Source organism: Sinocyclocheilus grahami, unplaced genomic scaffold (genome assembly GCF_001515645.1).
Source record: "Sinocyclocheilus grahami isolate Dianchi unplaced genomic scaffold, SAMN03320097.WGS_v1.1 scaffold701.1, whole genome shotgun sequence".
Classification (NCBI taxonomy): Eukaryota; Metazoa; Chordata; class Actinopteri; order Cypriniformes; family Cyprinidae; genus Sinocyclocheilus; species Sinocyclocheilus grahami.
In genome coordinates, this window is record NW_015505880.1 from 597904 (window position 1) to 615202 (window position 17299).

Consider the following 17299-nt stretch of genomic DNA (forward strand, 5'->3'; position numbering starts at 1 on the left):
CAATAAAGACGTCCATTACCCAGGGCAAAGATGAGCTGCCAGACCTGAGCGAGTTTTGTCCAGTCAAAATCAATGGTTAGCTTGCTGGAGTTATGGTTTAGGCTGCCGAAACGCAGCATAATTATTTGAACCAAAGATTAGCTTGATTGTTCTGCAGAAATCGAAGGTGCAGTTATCCTTGCATATCATAACAAATCTTTTCTACAAGAACTGTTTGGACATCTAATTGCCAATTAGCATATCACAGATCTATTTGTCACTTTAAAAAGAGCATGGTATTGTCTTGAGTAGGAGATATTTCTATCCATATATATATATAGCACAATTCCTTACCAGATGTCATCTACACCAGTGTGATACTGTTGCCCAAAATAAGAGATCTGTTGGTTACAGTTCAGATTTTTGTTCAGACTAATGGGGGGGTCAAATAGACAATTAGCATGTTGCTTTGGTCAACTTAAAAAAAGTATTTACTGATGTACTGCAAAGTTCTTTGCAGAGAAGCTTGATTCCTCGCCAGAAACTATATTAGAGAGTCGTCCTTTGGGGAAACAGTTTTCACATTTGCTGCCATGATTCTGTAGACCAAATAAAAGACGTCCAAAATCAAATCAATGGTTCGCTTGTTGGAGATATGGTTTAGGCTGCCGATTACAATTATTTGAACCAAAAAAGGCGCAGTTATTTGCATACCATAACAGATTTTTTTTTCTCCAAGAACTTTGTACTTTTAATTGCCAATTAGCATGGTCACAGATCTATTTTCGTTACTTTAAAAAGTGTATTTCTATCCATATATAGCGCAATTCCTCACCATCCACACTAATGTGATACTCTGGCCCAAAATAAAAGGGATCTGTTGGGTACAGCTGAGACGAGACGAGACTGTTGGGTAGTCAAATGGACAATTAGCAAGTTACTCAAGGCAAAGATGAGGTGCCCAACAGGCCCTGAGCAAATTATGTCCAGTCAAATCAATGGTTCGCTTGTTGGAGATATGGTTTAGGCTGCCGATTACAATTATTTGAACCAAAAAAGGCGCAGTTATTTGCATACCATAACAGATTTTTTTTTCTCCAAGAACTTTGTACTTTTAATTGCCAATTAGCATGGTCACAGATCTATTTTCGTTACTTTAAAAAGTGTATTTCTATCCATATATAGCGCAATTCCTCACCATCCACACTAATGTGATACTCTGGCCCAAAATAAAAGGGATCTGTTGGGTACAGTTGAGACGAGACGAGACTGTTGGGTAGTCAAATGGACAATTAGCAAGTTGTTTTAGTCAATTTAATGTATCGATGCACAGCACCATTGTTTGCAGAGAAGCTTGACTCCTTGCCAGAAACTATATTAGCTGAGATTCTTTCTTTGGGAAAACAGTTTTCACATTTGCTGCCATGACTCTGTAGACCAAATAAAAGATATTTCAGGGCAAAGATGAGGTGCTAAACAGTTTTGCATGCAAGGCAGATTTAGACTTATACACAGAAAACATGTCACAAGCAAAAGACCACCAAAGCATTTAGCAATGCCCCTTGAGTCGAAGCAAGCAATTGAATCTGAAAGGGTAGGTGCTGACAGTCAAAAGATCCGTTAATATTCATTGAAAGGAAATAGAGTGGGAACACAGGGAGAGAGACCGAGGCAGGCACCAAAGAATAGTCCAGAGAAAAGGGAATAGATGCATGCAGAGAGGATGAAAGTGAGAAGACTACGACTAGCGCTGCAGACAGGAAAGAGGCCAGAATGTCAAAGACCCAAAGGTATTTAAGAAGGAAGAGAGCAAAGATATGTGTGTGCGCCTTAGAGAAAGAGCGGAGACGTCAAAAAGCACTCGAGTACCTTTCCTGGATGACTCATTCCCACAGAAGAATTCACCTGTCGAGAACCATTCTGAGCTCCACAGGTTGAGCAAAGACTTCAAATCATTCAGGGATGCTAGTATGCAAACCAACTAGTTGCTTTCCGAGACACGCCACCAAACCGTCACGCAAGTGCCTGCAATTCCAACTTGGTATTCAGATGGTTCTCCTGTGACCTAGCATCTGCTTATTAGAACATCATGCGCCAAAATGATCAAGTTATTCTCACATGAGCTCATTAAGGACAATTAGCTTGCGAGTCATAGCGCTGCAAACTCACCAGGTGGCGGTGGACTTTGGCCCTGCAAAGTTTGAATGGTAAAATTAGCATGCAATATTCAAAAGGTTAAGTATGAGCGAAAACGCAATATTGGAGAGCGACTCTCCACGTGACTAAATAATAGACGTTTGACAATCGGACATGGGAATGACAATCTCATGCACTTTCAGCATCTGATATTTGCCGTAAAAAGTCTCCTTAAACGGACGTTTTGGTATGACGCTCCTCGAAAAGCTCAAATTGCTTTTGTCAGGCTTTATCAAATTACATTATTAGAGTATCATTAAAACCGGAAAAAGGTTCAAAAGTCGCTGATGAATGTCAGGGGTATTTATTACCGGTTTCACACTCGTTTGTCCTTGTGACTTCAGGCAAGCCTCAAACCCTCATTTGCAAATCAATTTGTAATTCATAAAAATCTTTATTCATAAGACAAAGCACTTAGTGTGACATAATGCGTAGCAACAGACCATTAAACGCAACTGCATACAAAACCATTTTTGGTATGACTTTCAAGTTGTTTAATCCCGACTATAACACTGAATGATTTTACAAATCACTAATACAGCATTTTCAGGTTATTTTATTTGTCAGAATCCTTCAGCATTCGTAGTCGCAAGTCTGTCTTCATTCCAGGTCTCATCGGTTCCAGGAAGGTTTTTTATTTTGCCTTCTTGCCCTTAGGTCTTTTATTCTTGCCTCCAGCTTTGGATGTTTCCTCCTAAAAGGGAAAACATAAAAGACAAGTGATAAGACTGGTGAAAAGAAAAGCAGAAATGAAGATCTTCCTGCTGGAAGAAAGAGAAATCTATAATAATGTCAAAAACATCCGTTCAGTCTTAAATTACTACATTTAATTAGAACAGTGTTAGGCTGTGCTGTCAATAACGGTCTGAAATTAGCGGTCGCAGATGAATGCTCAAAATTTGAGATAAAAACCCAGATCAAGGGGGAAAAGTAGTATGAATGATTTACTCACCCTCAAGCCATCCTAGGTGTATATAACTTTATTCGTTCAGACGAATACAATCAGAGACGTATTAAAAATGTCCAAGCTTTATAATGGCAGTGAATGGGGGCAGAGATTTTGAAGCCCAAAAACTGCGTCCATCCATCCATCCATCCATCATAAAATTACTCCACGTGGCTCATGGGGGTTATTAAAGGCCTTCTGAAGTGAATAATTTAAGAAAAACATCCATATGTAAAACTTCATAAACCGTAATTAGCTTCCGCTAACTGTTGCACGCACATTCACGGAAGAGAATTCTGGTCAGGAATTAGAAGTACAAAACGAGGATTTGTAAAGAAAAACCTCAGAGGATTTCGATATAAGCCAAGAGGAGACTGGTTTTGAGATTTTGAAGCCCAAAAACTGCGTCCATCCATCCATCCATCCATCCATCATAAAATTACTCCACGTGGCTCATGGGGGTTAATAAAGGCCTTCTGAAGTGAATAATTTAAGAAAAACATCCATATGTAAAACTTTATAAACCGTAATTAGCTTCCGCTAACTGTTGCACGCACATTCACGGAAGAGAATTCTGGTCAGGAATTAGAAGTACAAAACGAGGATTTGTAAAGAAAAACCTCAGAGGATTTCGATATAAGCCAAGAGGAGACTGGTTTTGCTTTGCTGTAAACAAAACTTGGTTCTCGCAAGACTAGCATATTCTCACCAGAGTTTGCGCTACATCTACATCCTACGCCATCTCTCGTGAACGTGCGTACGACAGTTAGCGGAAGCTAGAGGTTATGATTTATAACGTTTTACATATGGATATTATTCTTACACAAATGCATCAATTTGCTTCAAGAGGCCTATGACGGATGCATTTTTTGGTCTTCAAAATCTCAACACCCACTCACTGCCATTATAAAGCTTGGAATAGCCAGGACGTTTTTTTGATATAACTCTGATTGTATTTGTCTGAAAGAAGAAAGTCATATACACCTAGGATGTTTTGAGGGTGAGTAAATCATGGGGTAGGCTAATTTTCATTTTTGGGTGAACTAACCCTTTAAGCCTTTGTTGAGCTACATTACAGTGCGGAGCAATATTTTTGCAAAATTTTATTTATTTTTTTATTTGTAAATGATCTGATATTTCATCATTTATTTATCTTGTCATATGGGCACGTCATAAAAAAATGCCAGTGTGGATATGAAGTATCTGTGAGATTAGTTCTCATTGTTTTTGAAGCGAGTGTTGGATGAACGTGAAGCCAACGTGAAGCCAACAACAATTTCCACTCCTTCATAGTCCTGTGAACAATTGCCTGTGAGCATTCAAAGTGTTCATTTGAGAATTGGAATTGAAACCCAATTTGTGCGTTGCTAGCACCATGCCTTATCAATCAGGCAACAAGAAGACTTTTGAGTTAGAACTTTTATCACATATTGCATATTTCTCTGATGCAATATAAAGCAACTGTGTCATAAATAATGTCACGGTCATTTTTTACCAGGAGAGCAGAAGGCTTGTTAAAATTCCTCTGACTGTTTTTTATTATTTAGACTGCGTCTCTAGGGACCCGATGGTGTCCAAATGAGTGTTTGGGAAGGAGTCTGGTTTTATTATTCCACACGTGACGTGCTCGCACCCCGGCTGCTCTGCGCGGCGGTGGTGGTTATTATGCATTTTATGTTAATTACTCTTGAGCCGCAGTGGACAGAATGCGAACAATGAGTCAGCCGGCTCAAACTGCGAAGATAACAACATTCATCGTCACCCTGAAAGAACAGCGTGATGCATCTGAGCCTGAGACATGCACGGCGTCGGGAAATCTATACAAGCTGACGGCTCCAATCAGACAACTAAAACGACAAATTCAACACGCGCTTCGTGAAGAATCACCAATACGCATTACTGAGTTCTTCTTCAAGCCAATATGTGAACGTAAAGAACTACGATATGCATGCAATGCTAAATGGGCTGGAAATGATTGCAGCGAGAAGGACTCTTGAGTTTCTAAATGAGTTTCAATACGGTTAGCATTGCATGGATCATTTATCTCTTGACTAATGCATTTAAGCAGAGTTTTGCCTGTGCATTCACTTTGTGTTACAGTTCTAAAGTGGCATAAAATAAAACTGTAATTAGCCAAATGCTCAAATTGCAGTAATTAGTGTTTTTACAAAAGACCCACTAGTCTTTAACAGGCAGGTTGCTGTAATGGTCTCTTTAGTGGTGCGAGATATTCAAGTAAAAACACATTTTTTTTTTGTATATTTTCTACGTAAACTGCGATACTTTTTTCAGGCTTCTTTGATGAATAAAAAGTTAAAAGGAACAGCATTTATTCAAAATATACATCTTTTCTAACAATATAAAAATTTGCTATCACTTCTTATTCAATTTATCACATCCTTGCTGAATACAAGTTTGAATTTCTTTCAAAAAAGGAAAGAATAAAAATGCACTGACCCCGAACTTTTGAACTGTAGTGTACATTTTTAGAAAATATTTATATTTTAAATAAATGCTCTTCTTTTTTTAACGTTTTATTCATCAAATAATCCTGAAAAAAAGTATCACAGGTTCTAAAAAAATATTAAGCAGCAACAGTTTCCAGCACTGATAATAAATCAGCATATTATTATGATTTTTGAAGGATCATGTGACACTGAAGACTGGAGTAATGATGCTGAAAATTCAGCTGCGCATCACAGAAATAAATTACAGTTTAATGTATATTAAAATAAAAAATGTTATTTGACATCATAATAATATTTCACACTATTACATTTTTTCCTGTATTTTTGATCAAATAAATGCAGCTTTGATGAGCAGAAGAAACTCCTGTAAAAACATTAACTTTATTTTAATTCATATTTATTATATATTTCTTAATGTTTAATCAGTAATTATTTGAATTACTTATATATATATATATATATATAATTAATAATAGTCAATTATTAAATTATATATTTAAATGAATACACAAATCTAAGCATTCTGTCCACATCAGCAAAATAAAAAATTTATTATTTTAAGTAATATTTATTTTACATAAATATAAATTTTTTGTGGACTTAATATTTATGCATGTATCTATATTTAATTATCAAATAATATACATAAATAAGATATATTTAGATACATGTAATACATATTTAAATATACAAAAATCTATAATTAAATAAATATAAGCATTTTGTCTACATCAGCAGAAGAAATGCAGAAATTTGACAAGCATCATGAAATACACGGGACACAAGCCTTTAAGCTGAATTATTCATAAACAGTCTTGGGTCTTACTGAAGTGTCGGTGTAACCCTCCTGAATGAGGATGTTCCTGGCGCAGTTGTTGATGTGTTTAAAGCGGTCGGGGCCCAGCAGGATCCCACCGTACCACCGAGAGACCACCACCAGCACGTTACGCACATCCAGGATCTGCGCAGAAGCCAAAGAAAACACATTTCAACATTTCGGAGGCAAACTCTGACTGCCGTTTGCCGCAGGATTATAATGTTGACGGCGTGCTGCTCACACAACCCCTCCAATACAGCGCCACATTTCTCATCTAGATGTAAACCAACAGTCTGAAACATCAGATGAGAGTCAATCCTGGCTTTAGCTATACACAATACACAACTTCTTAATGCAAAACGTGCTTTTTATGAATTCTTTTAAACAGTAAAACATTCGATGACGCGCCACTGATTCACAAACGTTTCTGCACAGCCCGTCAGCCCATGTTTGGGAAAGGAGTCGCTTCAAAGGCGCAGAAGAGTCTAAATATGCTCGTTGTGAAGAATGACAGCCCTCAAGTGTCTTTACAGTGCTGGCTTGTGTTTTTTCCCGCAGCGCGGCGGCGAGGGAAATCTCAGCCATCTGCACACGCCACCTCTATTAATAGTCGTTTCTCTTTCAAAACATGCCGTCAGATTCACAAAACAGCAAATAGTGGGACAAACGCCAATCGGCTAAATGAGCTCATGTGCACGGCTGTTAGTGTCCGCTGGTGTATTTTCATTCATGCACCAAGAAAGAGGTCAACAAACGGGCCATATTCTAGTTTTTTTATAGCATTTTTTTCATAACCAGGAGTCACAAATTATGCACACATATCAATGAATCCATTTGTGTAAATAAAATACACACATAGTATGTAAAAATAAAAAACGAATGCAATCGGATACAACAGTAATGTCTCAAATAAATTGATAAATTGAACATTGACTTCTGATTTCCGATTGAACTGCAGCTCAAACCATTTCAAATATAGTGAATTAAGCTACAAATGCGATCATAAAGCACAATGTTTCCATCTAACATGTATTTTGAGCTGCAGATCGTCATATTAACGGAGTGTTTCACTAGTTAGCAGTAAACCGGTTACTTTCACCTATGTTTGTTTATTAGTGTTGAATGTTATCTTTGGAATGGAAAATTGACAGTGTCGTGTAAACGAACCGAATCAATTGAGTGAGTCATTTATGCTGGAACCGCTCCGATTGATTCAAACTCGTGACTTCCATCATTCAGTTCAAGCAATTCACTAACAAAAAAACAGATCAAAACAGCATTTCATTTTCGGATGTCGACATCGCTTGGAATGATTTTAAAAAGCACGTAGTGATGGGTGAAACGAATCACATTCACTCAGATAATAATGTTCCTGCTTCTGAAGTAACTGTACACTCTAAAAAATGCTGGGTTAAATATAACCCAGCGGTTGGGTTGTTTTGACCCAACCGCTGGGTCAAAACAACCCAACAGTTGGGTCAAAACAACCCAGTAGCTGGGTCAAAACAACCCAACAGCTGGGTCAAAACAACCCAACAGTTGGGTCAAAACAACCCGACCGCTGGGTCAAAACAACCCGACCGCTGGGTCAAAACAACCCGACCGCTGGGTCAAAACAACCCGACCGCTGGGTCAAAACAACCCGACCGCTGGGTCAAAACAACCCGACCGCTGGGTCAAAACAACCCAACCGCTGGGTCAAAACAACCCAACCGCTGGGTCAAAACAACCCAACCGCTGGGTCAAAACAACCCAACCGCTGGGTCAAAACAACCCAACAGTTGGGTCAAAACAACCCAGTAGCTGGGTCAAAACAACCTTTTGGTTGTTTTGGTCAGGTCTAAATGAAAGTGGGTAGAGATTACAGTGTCATGTCATATTTCACACCGGAGGGTGTTGACGCCGGCGCTCCGAGGCCTTTTAATCAGAGAACAGGAGATAAGCACGAAGATTATGGATGAATGACACATCTGCGTGCAAATATCTGACACTGCAAGAAAGGAATTGGGATCAGGATAGGAGGAGGGACGATAATCCCAGCAGCATATCAACAAGATGCCTGAAATGTGCCATTGACGCTTGACACGTGCACAGCTTGCTTCAAACCACAGAGTAAAGACAATGATGCATTTAGCTTTTTGTAAATAAAATAATTTACAAAAAAGCTCTAAGTATTAGAATTGTCAAGCTATTGTTCGCACATCAGTTTGAGCTGAGAAATCCCAAAAGATCATTTAAAGTCATTATTGTGTTAGATGAGTAAAGCACTGAATTGACATGACAAAAATGCAGCTTTAGAAATAAAAACATTTTACTTCAATGTTGCATAAATAATGATAACAAGTGTTCTATTAAAGAATATTGAAATATGAAATGATACTCTAAATATGAAACTAAAAGCACAAGTCACTGTCTTAATGAGTGAGTCATTGAATCATTCACGCAACCGTTTCATTTCGAATGGCTGTTTTTTTTATTCAGAAACGAAGCAAGAATCTTTATGAATGAATCACTAATGGATTCATTTAGTAATGAATCACTGCTGTGTGTTGTTCGGACCTGCACAACAGTTCTGCTGTATAGCTTTGATTGGAACGATTTTTGTTTGCGAATGAGCAAAACGGATGATATTGACATCAACCGTTTCATTTCGAATGGCTGTTTTTTGTATTCAGAAACGAAGCAAGAATCTTTATGAATGAATCACTAATGGATTCATTTAGTAATGAATCACTGCTGTGTGTTGTTCGGACCTGCACAACAGTTCTGCAAGCTTTGATTGGAACGATTTTTGTTTGCGAATGAGCAAAACGGATGATATTGACAGTATTGTGTTTAAAACTGAACACAATATTAACTTCACTGTAAAAAGTGTTAACCGGCAAGTGTTACTTTAAATAGCTATTTCTATTTGTTTTAACTTATTAAAATTAGTTTTGCTAGTATAAATTAATGTATTTAGTTGATTCAGTGATGCTAAACAATATATTTGATTTAAATAATTAATGCACAAATTAACGCATAAAAATTCAAAAATAATTTAATTTCAATTTCAAATAAAAAAAATTGCAATCATAAAAAAAATTGCAATCAAATAAAAAAATACATATATATATATATATATTAATAAATAATAATTTTTATTTGTAAAATTTTTTCCAAACTTGACAGTCCATGTTATGATGCGCTTTAAAGGACAGCATGAACTTTCAGAAATTCTCCAGAAGAAAGTCATAAATTATGACAAAATGTACCCAGCAGACAATAGAATATACAGACTCAAAAACCCATGATCCAAATACAAGAAAATCACCATATCGTGAATGACATCCACTAGCCAATATTTCAGATGATTACCTGACTCAAACTCACATTTACCTGCAAGAGATGGAGCAGTCGGCCCCCCGCTGCGGTTTCTCCGTCGTCCTCGCAGTCCTGCAGGAAAGAGTTTTTATCCTCACAGTAGATCCTGATGAAAACATGAAGGCATTGTTAAGTAAACATAAAAAAAAATAATCACAGCTCTTTGCCCTGCGGACCCTCAGGGGCCACTTTTACAAAAACTGCCCATCACGACGGCAGCGTCTTGCTCTCGCATTACGCCGCTTCTGGGGTTTTTTAGTCGTGGGTGTATTTCAGAGCAAAATTGGACAAGGATTTGGATGTGGCGTAATATCAGGCACAGGGAGGAGTGTGGGAAATCGGGACGCCCCGCTGAGGGTTTTTCGGTGTTGAGCGCACAAGGTCCATCATTTGGGGAATAGTTGTTGGGAATGAAAGGCAGCAGCAGATGAGCACAGTGTTGACAGTCATTTTGCTAACAGCCAAGAGACGCGACGCTGCCCAGAGAGACCTTTCAGCACATATGGCTCCTCGTGTGTGTCAGAGACGGGAGTTTGAACGCTTTCTTTGGGTATCTGGTGTGAACAATGTGGCCAGTCGGTGCTAAATCACAAAGTGCACGGTTCAAAGTTTTGATAAAACAACAAGACCTCACCAGATCAAATGTAACCGTTAAAGAAGAAGAAAAAGATGGTTTAATGGTTTCTAAGGTTGTCCAAGTGGTTTTGACATTGGATTCATCATTAGCACAAATAATGTGGGACATGTTAAACAAGATTAGCGGTTTGTTTAAAAGTAGCATGCAGTTTTGTTGTATATTACCGGTTAAAAGTCTGGAATAATAAAAAAATTTTCATGTTTTTGAAAGAAGTGTCTTCTGCTCACTACATTTAATCAAAATTACAGTAAAAACGGTAGTATTGTGAAATATTTTTACAATTTAAAATAGCTGTTTTCTATGTGAATCTATGTAAAAATGAGTGCTGTCAAACGATTAATCGCGATTAAATCACATCCAAAATAAAAGTTTGTTTACATAATATATGTGTGCGTACTGTGTATATTTATATAAATACACACACATGCATGTATATAATTAAGAAAAATTTTATATTTGTATATTAAATATATTTATATAATACAAATTATGTAAATATAAATAAATACATGTAAATGCAATTCTCTAAATATATACTGTATGAGTGTGTGTGTGTATTTATATATATATAATTAATATACACAGCACACACACATATATATTATGTAAACAAAAACTTTTATTTTGGTTTATTAATCGTTTGACAGCACTAATAATAATGTAATTTATTTCTGTGATGCAGCTCTGAATTTTGCGCATCATTACTCCAGTCTGATTAATCGCGATTAATCGTTTGACAGCACTAATAATAATGTAATTTATTTCTGTGATGCAGCTCTGAATTTTGCGCATCATTACTCCAGTCTTCAGTGTCACATGATCTTCAGTTTTCTGCTTTTTTGTGGAAACTGTGATACATTTTATTTTTCAGGATTATTTTATGAATAGAAAGTTCAAAGGAACATCATTTATTTGAAATACAAATCTTTTGTAACATTATAAATGTCTTTACTGTCACTTTTGATCAGTTTAGTGCAACGAAAAAGAAATCATACTTCGTCCAAACTTGTGAATGGTTTTATATCTCAAAAATATTCAGCAGCACAACTGTTTTCAACACTGATAATAATCAGGAATGTTTCTTGAGCAGCAAATCAGCATATTAGAATGATTTCTGAAGATCATGTGACACTGAAGACTGGAGTAATGATGCTGAAAATTCAGCTGCGCATCACAGAAATAAATTAGATTTTAAAATATATTCACATAGAAAACAGTGATTTTAAATTGTAATAGTATTTCACATTTTAACTTTATTTTGATTAAATAAATACAGCCTTGGTCAGCAGAAGAGACCTTAAAAATATTTATACATTTGAAATATTCCTAACTTTCAACATAACAGACATGGTACTTTACAGACCATCTGATCAAAATATTCTGCCGCAAGCCATTAATAAAGAACTGTTTTTTATTTTTCCCCAGCCTTTTCTAATGAAATAATACTCAAAAAATGAAACTAAAACTGCCAGCCTTTCATTCGATTCGTTCAAACGGCTGATTCATTCAGGATTTCCGTAAACGGCTCACTTCATGAATGGGGCTTTGAATCATTGATTCACCCGATTCGTTCAAAACGCGGATTCATTCAGAAACTAAACACCGCTGTGTTGCTCGGAGACGCACAACAGTTCTGCTGTGGCTTTATAGGTAATATTTTTGTTGGCAAAATTGAGCAAAAACAGACAATATCGTGTTTAAAATACAACACAATATCAACATTATTTACTGAATTGTTGTGTAACATCGCTTTTGCGGTGCACTCAAACAGCACTGGTGTGTTGCTTATGTGATATAAATATGAGACAATAACTCATACAGGAGCATTTTTGCACCAATATCTTGAATTTTAGGGCATAATTGCATTTGTGGAGTTGTTTCTCTGCATCATATTTGTCAACAGTCAACTGTATGAAATGTAAGATGACGTACAGGTCTGGGGGGTGGGGCCAGTGCGTTAAGTTAAAATATTTTAATCGCGTTATTTTTTCATAACTAATTAAGTTAACATGTTAAACTGACAGCCTTATTAAATTCTAATGAAAACACCAGCTTTCTTTCGAGGTTTTGTGTGGCTGTGAGGGTTGTGCTCCGGCTCTCCTCATTGGCCAGAGGCTTCAGAAATATGCTGAATGTCAATATCACCTGCGGTTTAATCTCAGCCACTCCACCTCTACTGTATGTCACTGATCATGTCCTGAAGAAACCCCGCTGCTGCGCTCGCTTTAAACACACACACGTCCCGCACTGATGTTACAGTCTTCATGTCAATGCATAAACCTAAATGCATCAATAACTGAAATACTGGCTGAAATCTAATAACGTACTAAGAAAAAACTTCCCCTAGCAATTGCTGAATGCAGAACAGGGTTATTATAGCCAATTAAAACTAAAAAAGGAAACTTTATTACTTTAAAAAAACGTTAACTGGAATAAAATCTAATATATAAAAACTTATTTTATTTAAGCTGGTTGCAAAGGCAGCATTTCGTATTTTCATTTAGTTGAAGTACTAAAATAAACAAAGTAAAACGATAATTAATAAAAAAAACAATATAACATTTAAAAAAACAACTAAAAGATACACAACAAAACAGTTAAAACTTTAGCTAAAATTAAAATAAAAGTAGAAAATAAAATCTCATTCAAAATATTAACAATTTATAATATCTGTAAATCTGATTGAATTTAAACGGTTGAATTTATCTTGTTAGTGATAAAAACATCTCAAAATCCTTAGAACAAGATGCATTTACTTTTAAGAAATCCCATAAGATATTAATTTTCAGAGAACGTATCTTGAATTAAGTTTATTTTTCTTGTTTTAAATGTAAACCTCAAACAATTTAGTAAAATGTACACTTTAATACCTTTTCTATCAGTATGCAAATACTACAGTGAGCATTTACTAATGCAACTCAATGGGAGATTACTTTCATTTAATATCTTAAAAAGTAGCTAGAAAAATGTACATCTATGGTAGAAATAAAGCAAAATTATGTACAAAGGACTGAATGGAATTTATATTTAATATATAAATATTACTGTTTGCCTAACAACTGCAAATCTTTATAATGAATTAAAAACTGAAATACCTGTATGCATAGATATTGTGAGTGGCACTTGCGATCTTCTTGTTTTCATATAAATGATTCAGAACCCTTTGAACCTGCAAGTAAATAAATAAATAAATATAAACCAAAACATGGAAACCTATGTGCATACCAAACCAGATACTGTTCCAACATACCTGCCGTCAAACTATAAAAAAATATGTGAATAACTAAAACTGCTGGAAAGCGGCTGCAAGCAACAGAACATTTCACAGTGATGCAACACGACTGCCAACACATGAACAAGCACACATACACCAGCACAGGCTTATTTCTCCGTTCAAAGGACTGCAGGCTGGTTTAAAACCTAATCTGGAGAATGTATGTGTTAGATGGGTGTGCGCATAACATATTGACGCTAATAAAACACTATTTCAAATGACACGAGCAGACTTGAAGCGCAACTTATTACTGCGACGCCGACCAATTCCTGCCACAACAGGTTCGGCCGTAAACAACTCGTGGCTGAATCTGAGCATATGGTACGACTATGAAATATTTATTTAAATACAGCAACCTAAAACTCACAACCTAGAATTATATAGAAATACAAGCCTGTTTCATGCAAGATAAATAATACATTTATTCACATATGGGCACAGCCGAAAGCATTTCAATTTAAATAGTTGGCGCAATTGTTGCAATCAGTAGACAAATGTGTATGCAAGCAACATATGCCCTGCAAGCAAAAAGCTGATTCACTGTTAAAAAAAAGATTTTAAGTTGCAAAAAATAAAATAAATTTTTTTTTTTATGAGAAATTACTATTTTTTAGTTTTTCTACTTCAGAATTCCATGTTTGATTTAATGTGTTACTTATATTTACTGTGAAATTTACTAGCAATTTGAGAGTGAAAATCTGTTCTACACCAGTAGATGGCATTTGTACTCGACTACTTGATATCCAGCACTATAATTGGTTGGCCTTTTTATTTTAGCCCTGAGGCGAGAGGCCCCGCCCACTGTGAAATCTGATTGGTTCACAATCAAGCTACTCATGTATATTAAAAACATGGATGAAGAAAGATTGATTGCAGGAAATGGGAAACATCATTTAGCACATTGGACTATAACCGGACGCCATATCAGAGTCAAAGTCTATATTCATGACAGACGCAAGAATACAATTTTAAATAGTCTTAATAACAATACTTTAATTAATTGTATGAAATAATTGAACAATGTTATGTTTGCAAACAAACAAAATAATTAAAAAAAAGAATTAAATACAAACTTTCAAATTTATGTTTGATAAAAATTCTAATATTTCCCAAGAGAAACCTTTTTTTAAATTAGTCTATTAATGCACTTTCTGATTAAAACCGTTTCCTAGTATAATTTAAAGCGGGACACTCTAATAAAATGTTTTACAGCCAAGGAAGAGACTTACAAAAATCACAAAGGCACATCTTCTCCTTTCAATAAATATACATGCGTAGCTCGTGTGAGCAATTCTAGATCTCCGTCTGGGGAAGCATCAATTACGATACGCATTTTTAGTTTTATGCGCAAACATTTCTGCTCTGATTGCCTGATTTTGGCCATCCAGCGTGTACCAAAAACTGGAATATTGCTGGGTGTTATTAAGCCAAATCTGGGCTTTGTTTTACAAAATGCTCCCAGATCTAACACTACACAAGACCGTGAGTTCAACAGAGAAAGAGAATTATATTTAATTCACCATAAACGCCGTATGTCAACAACTTTGCTTAGAAATCGTCAGTGACGGACAGGTTTAGGTGCTTACGAAAGACGCGACATATCCCTGATGCAATGCAGGAAAAAACGCACTCACACAACGTTCACAGCGGCTCTGGGTTTTCCTGGATTTACAGGCAATATCTGGCTTTGCTAAAAGAACCATCTGGGTGAGAGCGACCAATATGGAGTGTAAATCTGTTTTGTACACAACACCAAGGACTTCAAATATTGCTGTAAGACTCTTGGGAAGGACTCTGCCAGTTGTTTCTGTCCATCAAAATGGGTTTCAGCCTATTTGCGCTGAGTGTCCCTCCATTATTTACCAAGAAAGAGAGTCAAAAATAGGTCCGGAGTGCTTGCTCGTACTGCAGAGTTGGACCTTATTGAAGCCAAAGACAAATGCAAGCATCTTCTCGACTGCGATTTCATTCACGAGTCGAGAAAAACAGCAAGCTTGATGCTAATGAATATGTACGGCGGCGCGCTCCCCTAAAGAAAGAGTCGTCACGAAATGGAGCCCCTATCAGTGCGATTCATCCGTTTTCTCTCCAGCTAATACTCTCGTCGTAAACACCTGTGTCGGGCTGAGGCTAATGAGATATCTTTTGAATGCTGTGTGCAAATGTTGCCTTTTTTATCAGTGCTGATCTAAAGCAAATAGCAGGAAACACAAAGCTGCATCCTCTAAAACGTAAAAACCCCCTTGATATTTCCTCGGAGGCTGCTTTGGGTTTTGTGTCGGGCCATTGTGAAAACGTCTTTGTGTGGAACGGAAATCTAATTAAATGTTTTGAGCTCTATAGCTTGTGAAGATGCTGAACACAAACAGGTGCGTGCTCCCGCCAGAGTCTGGCGTCTTGGGTTCGTAGACAAACTTCTGTCAACACTAACCTTTTATGAACCGCTTTTAGTTAGATTTACAACTTGATTTTCTGTTATAAAGCAGCTCTCCAGGTTGGAGCTAGCTAATGATAAATTATTTTTATTAGTGGCTAAAAACAAATATTTAATTAAAGTGATAGTTTGGTTTGCAAAGATCAAAGCTTGATCTAGCTCAGGACTGTTTTGATAATCATAATTTAAAAAAGGTATTTTAAGAGAGATTATGTTGTGAATAAAATAGTCCATCCAAAAATAAAACATCTTATCACTTAACCTTTATTTATTTTCTTATCCATATAACTTACAAAAGGAGATGTTAGGCAGAATGTGTCATTCAGTTACTTTTTCATATAGCTAATTAAATGGTGAATGAGAGTTTCTCTGTCATCTCATTTTGTGTGCCAAATATATTTATTTGTATAAATTAATTGTAATTACATATGATTTTCAAAAGCTAAAGTGATTACCTTTATTTATTTGTTAGAATATGTATAACTTAATATTTTAACTAATTGCAAAAGCGGAATAATCAAAGTCTGATTAATCAGTGAAACAATCGACAATTAGTTAATTAATCATTCTAATAATCGTTAGATTGATCGATTATCAAAATAATAATTTGTTGCAGCCCTACAGATTTGAAAACTCTAGGCATATTGTACTTAATAATAGTTACAGAGGAAAAACTGGATCACACACTACCAGACTTTAATTTGTTCCCAACACAACAAAGTCATGCAGAAACACATGACAAAAAAAAAAAAAAAAAAAGGGTTTTAAAGGGGTCATAAGATATTCTTTATAAAAGTTAAGAGTCAGCCACACCTACCTAAAACGCCTCGTTCTAACACGCCCCCACATACCTACGTCACGATGTGGGAAGATTTGCATAACACCGCCCAAATGTTCACGCAAAGAAAGAAGGCGTAACTTTTATTCTCACTGGAGTATTGTTGCCGCCGCCATGTCCTGAAGACGCTGTGTGTTTCGTTGTGAAAGCGAAACTCCTTTGTTTGTTCTTCCAAAAGAGGACGATATCCGCTTCGTCATGCCTGGAGCTGATCCGTGCTGGTCGCTGAGGGAATATATCAACTTCATGCTGTGGATCGCCGGATCGGCTTTCACCGTGGACGAAGCACAGTCCAGCCCGGGGTCGTCACATGTGGTTGCCGCAAGCCCGCTGGACGCTCCTTCGTC

General features: G+C 36.5%; 1 protein-coding gene across 1 annotated transcript in view; it reads right to left on the reverse strand.

The window, feature by feature from the left end:
- Positions 1-2549: 2549 nt before the first annotated feature.
- The window catches only part of impact (impact RWD domain protein), a gene marked incomplete at its 5' end in the record, with an annotated part of 29294 nt that continues 14544 nt past the window's right edge, over positions 2550-17299 (reverse strand). The window contains 4 exons of the mRNA XM_016243794.1: positions 2550-2869; positions 6416-6550; positions 9785-9875; positions 13502-13575. Coding sequence (XP_016099280.1) covers positions 2810-2869; positions 6416-6550; positions 9785-9875; positions 13502-13575 — 360 coding nt within the window. The remainder of the gene's footprint in view (positions 2870-6415; positions 6551-9784; positions 9876-13501; positions 13576-17299) is intronic.